The sequence below is a fragment of the Volvox carteri genome, assembly GCF_000143455.1.
Source record: "Volvox carteri f. nagariensis unplaced genomic scaffold VOLCAscaffold_41, whole genome shotgun sequence".
Classification (NCBI taxonomy): domain Eukaryota; kingdom Viridiplantae; phylum Chlorophyta; class Chlorophyceae; order Chlamydomonadales; family Volvocaceae; genus Volvox; species Volvox carteri.
This window is the reverse complement of record NW_003307584.1, coordinates 905,063-914,750: the sequence shown is the minus strand read 5'-3', so window position 1 is coordinate 914,750 and position 9,688 is coordinate 905,063. Positions and strand designations below refer to the sequence as shown.

Genomic DNA, 9,688 nt, shown 5'->3' with positions numbered 1-9,688 from the left:
CCGCGTCGCTAATAAGACGGGGACTTGACGAAAAGGCTACCAGCACTGGCAAGCAGAGAAAGAATCCCTTTCTATGCTATGGGGCTGGGGATGGGAGAGGTGGAGTCATGGCCACCTTGAAACTCGCACCAGGGGGTGCTGTAGTCTGGAGCAGCATGACGCGGCGGTGTCAGACCTAACAGAAAGCTCTCGAGATGAACAACAACGGAAGACATAGCACTAAGTATCAGGCCAATCGGCTTCGTCGTACATTGTACGACATCCAACTGACATGGTCGTTTAGCAAGTCGAACGCAGGAGACCTTAGTTTCGCTGTAAGCTACGCTTTTGTGGAAACCGATAACAAGTTTTTACATAACTACAAGTTTTTACATTTACTACTACTGGACTGCCCGTCAGATCGCCCGGTCGAGAGCCAACATGAGCATGAGCCCTGCAAGACTACCCGTTTAAGTCCATCCGCGTCTCAATGCTATCAATATCTCTAAAAAGCAACTTCGCCTTCTTCACGTGGTACGTACGACGGTACGACACCACTGTACGATAGGGTTCCCAGATGACGTGGGTCATGGATGCGGTCACCACCCTGCCTTACACCCACCCTCTGCCTAGCACCTTCCAGACCTAGCCCCTAACCACTGACCGAGAGTATCTTGTCGTCCACTGGAGAAGGTATTTTCAAAGGAGCAGATAACCGTGGTGAGGCCGTGCCGAAGAAGCTGATGCGCGCCATCGGCGCGACGCCAGTACCGGCATCTAGCATGATGCCTCCTGTGCTGTTGAGTATGGCGCCGGCAATGGAACCCGCCACGTGGGTGCCGTGGCTCTGGTCGCTAGCACCGAACCAGCCAGTGCCTGTGGTGGGGAAGTGGGGAATGCAAATGTACGTGTATGCGTGTGTGTTTTCCACTCCCCCGCTTGCATTAGCCACCAAGCGGAGCGAGTAGTGTTTAGCTTAAGCACGCTAGCATCAGCAGCGGCCGGTTGTCTTGCAGTGTCTTGTGTTTCTAGCAGCAAAACTACCAGCAGTAGCTGGATCGCATCGCTGAGATTGGCGAGCTAATGATGAACAACGTTGTTTTGGGTAAACGCCCCTACTTGGCGCTGCACTTACCGATTCCATCATCGTAGTTCAGCAACCGTAGAAGTCGTACTCGGCTATTACTGATGCTGGCTACGCATATACTACATGCAAGCACGCACAAACATACTCACGCACCAGTTGTTTCGGGGGTGACGTACTGGACGACCTTTCGGTGGTTCGGCAGGTACAGGCGAGGCGGATTGCCCACGAACATGGAGCGAAGGCTGCCTGGGCGGTACTTGTCATCAATGAAATAGCATTGGGACATGTCCAGGCCCTGGTCCGTCACCTGTTTTAGATACGTTGGTGCGTATGAAAGGAGGAGTTATAGCCTACCTGCTCTGCAGCTGCCAACCCATGTCAAGTGTAGCAAACGCGTGAAAGAGCACGTGTTCCCCTTTGGTTCGTGTTGCATAAAAACACAAGTGTTGTCCCCGGGAGGTGTCATCAGCCGCTGGAGCAGTCGGTGTGTGCCGGCCTTCACCGAGACCGCAAAAAAGGGAACATGCGCGCGCTCCCTTACGCATGCACGCTTACCCCGACGATCGTGCCCTGTCCCCAAAGGTTGGCTCCCCAATAGGGCTTCAAGCCTCCAGTTGGGTTTGTGAACTGCTGCTGCGTCAGGTTGCCTAAACAGGCAGCAGATGGTGCGGGAGGGATTCGCGGCTCATTCAAGCGGTGTTTTCGAGCATGAGAGTGCGGTTGGATGGAAATCGCAGGGCAGGAACGTTTCTTTTAATCCCCCGGCGGGAAAAGAGGCAGTGGTTGGCAGCAGAAAGTCGTAAAAGTAAAGCAAAGGACGAGAGTGGTGGGAGGCCGTGCACTAAACAGGAAGTGCTTGAGCAGCCACCGAACGCACCAAACGGGGTATGCGTGTGTGGTCAGCCCTAGGCTTGCCCTTGGGCCTCTGGCTCGTATGGGCTCATTACACCTTACGCGGTTAACGCAACTCCAGTAGGTGGAACACACACACACATGTATACATGCACATGCACGGGTATGTGGGAACACGCGTGGCGTTTACGACAAAACACGAACCTGTCCATCCATAGTGCCGTACACAGGCTCCCACGTGGCCCTAGAGCAGCTAAATGCAGTCATTCTGCCGACCTGCCATAAATGCATGTTGGATGCAGTACTGTGAACGGCGTCGTACCTGTTTGCAAAATCCAACCCGCGATGGCATTGACAGGTTCCGCGTTCAGCACCGGTTCAATCAACTTCGTAATATGCATGTACGACAACCACTCCACGGCCATTCCGTAATCCTGTCGTACAAGCAGGGACGAGTACATAAATGCTGGTGCGGGCTAGATATAAATAGTAGGGTAGATAGTAGGGTAGATAGTAGGTTAGATAGTAGGGTAGGTTAGACGCTATCACTAACGCTAACATACTCCTAGAGACCATCACTAGTTAAGTCACGACACACCAATACGTCACCAAGCGGACAGTGCTACGATGTCAGATCCTTCTAGAATCTCTCGCTGCGGGGTGGCCACACGCACGCTGGGATTTATCATGGACGCCCTGACCTCAGCGGTAGCTGGCTACCAAAGCCAAGCGCGTCCTCTAGCGTCCCGCACCGTTTCCCTCGAGGGCATGTATCCTAGAGGGTGTGATGACTGGGGCTAAAGCTCAATAAGCTCCCAAGTGACAAAGCGACACGCAGCGCAGCGATTGGCGTTTTTACAGTGCCTTAATTGCTTTGTGAACTCGGGAACTCTTAGCGACGTTTTCCATGGGATGCATTTATATGCAAGAGCGGCGTGCTGTGTGTGTATGTATGTGTTTGTCTGTCTGTGCATATGTACGTATTTGTGTGTGTATATGTATGTATGTGTGTATGTGTGTAACACCTCGGCTTGCGCTACCCCGGTAGATAGAGACGAGGAGTGTGCCCATACACGAGCTGGCAGATAGAGGCGCAAGAGCCTAGACAGACGCAATACGACGCAAAAGACCTAACATCCAAGCATTGGACACAAGGAAAACAAGGACACTAATCAACTATTATGGCCGTCTGGGTAGAGACAAGCGTGTGCCAAATGCGGTGTGCCAGGCGGTGTACCGGGCTATACATTTTTTGACCAAAGACACTGTCGCGTCAAACGCAGACCGTGCGCCGCTGTAGCGCGATGTGAGACCGCACCTGCTTGCACACAAAAAATTGCGGAATCGATCAGCAGACCTCGGGAAATAAGTGCTGAAGGCACTCCTCCGCATTGTTCACACAATCTTCCCTCTAGCCCCTCTGCCCCGTCACAGCACCTCACGTATATCACAGTCCCCACCTCCTTGCACACATAGATTTGCAGCTCCGGACTCGTCGTCGAGTACAGCGCCTCGCCCACGAAGATAGGCATGCAGGGGTGCTCATCGCCGAGACCCAAGTACGAGGCAAGCGCACCAGGCCAATCTTGCTTAATGGTTCGCAGCACATCGGGATACAGCTCCTGAACGATCTGTACGGAAATGCCGTACAGGTTGACCCAACGCGTGTTGGAGGAGCCGCCGCCGCTGCTGCTGCTGCCATTACCGCGACCAGCAGTACGACTGTCGTTACGGCGTTCCTGAACGCTCCGACGTCGCCTCCTTGCCTCGCCGCCGCCGTTTTGCAGTTCTCCGAAGGACGACTGTGGCCTGTCGTAGGAATGCGTGTCCCAAATCTGAACGGCGTCAAAAGCGCTGCTGACGTAAGCCCTCTCAGAGCGGCCTGAACGCCGATCCGGGTGAGGTGGAGAGCCGCCTGAATCCGCCTGCAGTGACCGCCTTTGGTTGCGGCGCCTCCTTGTTGGTGAAGACAGCGCACTGGCCTCTTCCGCAAGCACGGATGCCTCTGGCGTGATCTTGAATCCAGGTTCGTATTTTGCCTGCGAGGGCCCGCATCCAAGACTACTTGCATTAGCGACATCCATCCACCCACACATTCGGCACCTATCCACACATGCCCTGGAAAAAAAGAAGCACCCCATCGCCGTCCGCCTCGTACTGACTGCCGAAACCCTTTGAGTTTTTTTTATTTTAAAACGAGTTACGTTGCGGGCGGTTGGCATCTATCAGCGGATGATGCTCATGCATATGATCAACTCATGACCGTCTTAGCTAAGAACCGCGCCTATACGATGTTTCCAGGCTGTACGAAGCTTCCGAACATCATGCACATCTCTGCCTTATCCTCTTTGCACCACACACAATGCAATCAATAGTCGTGCACATTCTTGCTGACGCGCGACGTGCTCTTGCCTTCCTAAAACGTTTCACCACCAGGTTGGCCGCAGCTCTGGGGTGAATACTTATGATGGCAGGCTAGGGCCTTGCGCCTTGATGGTTGCACCCACCATCAGCCCGTTGTAAGCGGTCACGACGCCCTTGACCGCATCCAGCCTGCCAAACACAAGGAGCGTCCTTGAGTCCAGCACCTCAAGGATTTTCACGTCCAAGCTTATTAGTGCTTTACGAATTTGCCGTATATCCCCTGCGGATGATCAACATCATGAAGAACACACCATCATAAGTGAGTCGGGCAGTTTTTAAACGCGCGAGGGGGTGTTTGTAAAGCAGCAAAGGCGTGTCACGAGCAGCGAGGACGGCACTTGGGAGAACTACTGTCAAATAAGGACTTTTCTCCCAAGTGGCGCGAGGATGGCAGCGAGGATGGCAGAACTCCTTATTTGACAGGAGTTCTCCCAAGTGCCGTCCTCGCTGCTCGTGATACCCCTTTGCTGCTTCAAAAACACCCCCCCCCAGCGTCGCATTGAGCCCCAAAGGAGCGTGATTACGGTATGCATTGGATGCATACCGTGATTACGGTATGCATTGGATGCATACCGTAAAACGAGGCACTAACAGCGTGCTAGGAGCCGAGGCTTACATAACTGCGGCCAAACATGCAAACCCTGTTGGGACGCGGATATCTATCCCGTGTACCGGAGAAGTTTAACCATAGGGAGGGGGGGAGCTAGCCTGGTTACCAAGCAACGCTCATCTACGTTTATGGATCACCACACTAACGCCGCCAAAAGAAACACCAAGACTTTTTGGATATAACCAGCAAGCGCCCAGGATATACCCAGGTACCCGGAATATATAACACAACCACATTGCGCTAGTTTCTTTCATGGTGTGGTGGTTGGTGTTCATTGTCTGATGCAGGTGTCCACTGGTGAGGTGATGGATGTAGGATGTACGAGAAAGTGTGCATGTGAGAGGTGTAAGAGCAACGATGATACGTGTGACAGGGTTTTGGGGGGTAAAAGAACCTGGGGCTATACATGCTAGAGCTTACAGAACTGTCGCGCACATGATTTAGTATTGGGCCTGTCGGCATTGTTTATTACCCCCACACACAACTCACCAAGCCCACATACCCTTACCAATCACACACCTTTACTGAATCGCACCACTTGCAACCGGCGACCTAGGGGGTCGGTGCCCCCCGGTGTCACCATAGCATACATATCGCTGGGGTCAACGGGTAATAAGGGAAGGTAGAGACCGCCCTGATCGTCGTCGTAGGGATTAAATGCACTGACGACTGTGCTGTCCATAATCTTATCAGCCGTGCTGCGGCAAGGCAAGTGGGCAGCAGCATGAAGTCGACCGATTGCAAGGATGGCAAACATGACGCGTAATAACTCTGTAATCTTAACCAAAACTACAGTCAAGCGGGCGTAGGACAGCATTTTAACGCCCTCGTAAAGACATAGGATGGTTGTACACCGCCGGCGGCTGGCTAGCATGTGGCACTTCATATCGCTTGGAACAATCCTGTGTTCGGGTTAAGCGATCAGCACCAGTGATCCGGTCGAGGGCCATCGTAACCTGAGTCTGCCTTAGCCACGAACATGAGTTCATTTATGGTATGGTAATGGGGAAAACATGACCTCCTGAAACACACCACACAACACTACGGGTAATCAGGCCATTCTCATTTCAGCGTCAATCGTTCAATCACAACTCGGGGCAATGCAAAGAAGGATCGCAACAGGCGCCCAAGCAGCTCCACCCATGTTACCGCAGGTGTGCGGCACATGCAAGCAACCACAAGCCGCCTGCTAGAAACCACTTCCTTTTCTTGTTCGTTCCCTGACATTGCGCTTAATTCGAGAGCTTGGTGCAAATGTTTCATCGAAGCAACCGTACCATACATGAAGTGTGCCCTACGGAGGCAACGTACTCATTCCAATATATTTTAAGCTCTAGAACAAGGAAGAGGAGTAAGCGGGTATATCCATCCCTGGACATCCCCGGTACCCGTATCCAAGTGAGTCTCACGCAACGCGCAGGAGGAACGCACTGTGCATTGCCCCAACAATTCTTACAAAGCTGGCTGGGAAATATCTTAAAGGCCAACGAGGAAACTGCACACGGGGTCTGGTGTGATCGTGTGGTTTACGATTGGATGCGCGTAAGGAGCTGGGCATCTTGATGAGCGAGCCCATGCATGGAAGAGGAAACGGGTGGGGTCCGGTAGGGTTTCGGAGCTGCTGAAAGCTTGGTGCATAAAGAATTAAGTCCCTGCTTGGTCTCCGACTCGTGTTTCGACTTCTTAAAGTCTGCAAGCATCCCGCCTACCCTCTATCCGCCGCGGCGGGCAAGTACCGCTAGGGCGAGGCCCTCTTGCCGCTCTCGCCGCCCAATAGTAGTTCGCAGTGTACAGGAACGTCAATGGCATACGAAATGCGACTCGCGGCAGGGTAAAGGCGGATATGCAGTTCAGCAACCGAAGCAACGAGCCATCCGCAAGGGCTGCGTAAAAGCCAGACAACCGACCAGCGCATAATGAAGCAATGAAAATGAAAAAATTACATTAAGATAAAGCGCCCGTTGAGAACCAAAGCAGTAAACTGCATGCACTTATCCTTTTTAACCGCCCTGAAGCGGGGCGTTTGCATCAGTGCGAAACGCGAAATTCAGAGCTCTCTCGCGGATAGAACGCATGTAGTAATGTGAGTGGACAAGCTCGTATGAGAACATGGCATGTTGATTGTAGGAACTTGCCAGCGAAATGCAAGCAACGGGTGGGAAACTGGCCTTCGCAAAGAGACAATTGCAGGCTAAGGTTCTTCCTTCAGGTCTATATAATCATATCCACCAGGTACTAAAGTCTCTGCTAAACATAGCACAAACAATACCTTTACGTATTGTGTTGGACAAAAGCTGCTAAAAACACTCACCTTAACTCCACCAATGGATTGCTCCGAAGAGATAATATATTAGGCGCATTCTGAGCTAAGGAGGCGGCACCAAAGAGTATCAATGCAGGTAGGTAGAGTATGGCTCGCATACTGGCCATCACCCTCAATCCTTTCGCAACTTGGGCCTCTAGATTAAAAGAGGGTGGATATTGTATTGTATCATGAATTTGTAATATATCGCGCGAGGTGGCATGAATCCATTCACATCTACGGTGCTGTATAGTCAACAGCATAAAAAGTACGTACTTGCGCTACGTACCTGCTGCACATGAAGCCCCAGAACCATGGAACAGAACGGGGCACTGCTTAATTAGGTCTCAATCAGGTTGCCATCAAGTCCTCCAAAACGGTGCATGCGAAATAAGCCTACCTATCTGATAGGACTGGTCGATTCTCAACTTACCAACCCACCACCATCAGCAATCTTAGCAGCAGTCGCTGGTAGTACTGAAGCTGAGGCTGCCCGTTTTCCTAGGAGTAGGTAGTAGGTCATTTGACACACTGTAGGTTTATGCGCGCAGCCAAAACTTTGCGTTTTAGGACGTCATAGCACATGCGACAGCGTGCATCACGATCTGCAACAGGCGCGGCGGCCTTTATTACAGCAGCTTGGCCGTCACGGGGCAAACAAAACAAGATAAACCGCACATCCCCACATTGGCGTATAAGAGCTATGGGGGGCTGTGGGCGCACACCGCCGGTCGCAGATAGTGTATGTAAAGCATTCAGCCAGCCAGGGGGTTGACGAGCCGTGCTGGGAATGGGCACCGTTCATGTCCACCGCGGCTTATGTGTATTAGCGACGCACACCACGATTAATCTACCTGACAACCATAATGACACTCAGCGCCCGTGAAAGCTCCTACCGCCCCAAAACCGTACACCATGCACAGCCATGCTAATGTGACGGCAAAGACACACCCACGACCCATGCGAACCGCGATACGGGAACAGACCGAAGTGGGTGCATGAATAATTATACCGATGCAAGCTCCATAGTCCAGCCACGGGTAAGCCTTTCCTAATAAAAGCTGCACACATAGCTTGGATTTCCCACGAAGATGTTGATGTTGTTACAGGGTGGTTAAGCTACACCAGTGGCCTCCTTCCCGAGGCAATGCCCTGCCCTCCCCTGCTAGAGGGGCACCCTAATCCATTCACCCCATCCGACTTCAGAGTGTACTCATTGAGTTTGGCAACTCACCACCAGCATCCAACCAAATCTGGCGGATCAACGGCGCATCAACTTACTTCCTGGTCAGCTCGCAAGTTGATCTTATCTCGTCACATACCGTCCATAGGATGGGGGGCGACCTCCCATATCACCACCTCTCAAACACCCGAGAGATCGGCAAGCGGATTTGAACCCGGACACTCCGGGAGCAGAAGTCAGGCCTTAACCTCTGCCAGCCGCCTGCCTGTTGAATGCAATTGAGATATCAAGAGCCCGTATAAATGCGCGGCGCTGTGTGGTGGAAAGGCGTGACTGGGGCATGGCATATGTGCTGCCTGTGCAATTTATTGCGCTCCGAATATCCATCTCTTTCCTTTTATCGTTTGAAGTGCTTCACCATCATGAAATGCTGCAGTCTCAAGCCGTCAGCACTTGGTTGATGTTGTTACAGGGTGGTTAAGCTTCACCAGTGGCCTCCTTCCCGAGGCAGTTCCCTGCTCTCCCCTGCTAGAGGGGCACCCTAATCCGTTCACCCCATCTGACTTCAGAGTGTACCCTTTGAGTTTGGCAACTCACCACCAGCATCCAACCAAATCTAGCGGATCAACGGTGCGTCAACTTAGTTCCTGGTCAGCTCGCAAGTTGATTTTATCACGTCCTACACCGTCCACAAGATGGGGGGCCACCTCCCATTTCAACACCTCTCAAACACCCCGGATTTGAACTCGGACGCGCCGGGAGCAGAAGTCAGGCCTTAACCTCTGCCAGCCGCCTGCCTTGGTTGTATGTACGTGTTCATACGGAAGGCAGATGCTTCCGAGGACACGTTCTGGTCAGTGTTATCAGGTGTATGGAATCGATACTGTTATGGTTTCTCCGACTCACGCCAGATGCCACCGCAAGCAGTAGCCTGGCATGAGATGCTACGACCACATAAAACCCTAAGACATTCTGGCCCACAAGACGGGAGACGCTATGGCCATGACGCAGGGCGGACATCGGAATTAAAAAGGTGAGGCCTACCCCCCGTAATAAACGACCCTGGATGCGGCAACTTGCAGTGCTGTACCTGTGTCCTGTCACGGACATAGCCTAACTAGGCTCGTTCGACTGCTGCAACAGTCGGTTAAGCTCCCCGGTGCGGACTGTAGCTGTTATGCAGCACCGGATAGATTGTGTATAGCTGTATATGTAGCTCATGGCTTAGCTCGTGCATGGTGAGATTTGACG

The 9,688-nt window shown here is 52.4% G+C and overlaps 1 protein-coding gene across 1 annotated transcript; it reads right to left on the bottom strand.

Moving 5' to 3' along the window:
• Window positions 1-441: 441 nt before the first annotated feature.
• VOLCADRAFT_95099 (uncharacterized protein) lies at window positions 442-5,838 on the bottom strand (the record flags this gene model as incomplete). Its single annotated transcript, XM_002954196.1, has 9 exons — window positions 442-536; window positions 637-855; window positions 1,115-1,185; window positions 1,216-1,373; window positions 1,622-1,713; window positions 2,241-2,352; window positions 3,379-3,957; window positions 4,426-4,562; window positions 5,472-5,838. 9 exons carry the CDS (start codon window positions 5,836-5,838, stop codon window positions 442-444), a joined length of 1,830 nt encoding a protein of 609 aa, XP_002954242.1.
• Between the last annotated feature and the right edge of the window lie 3,850 nt (window positions 5,839-9,688).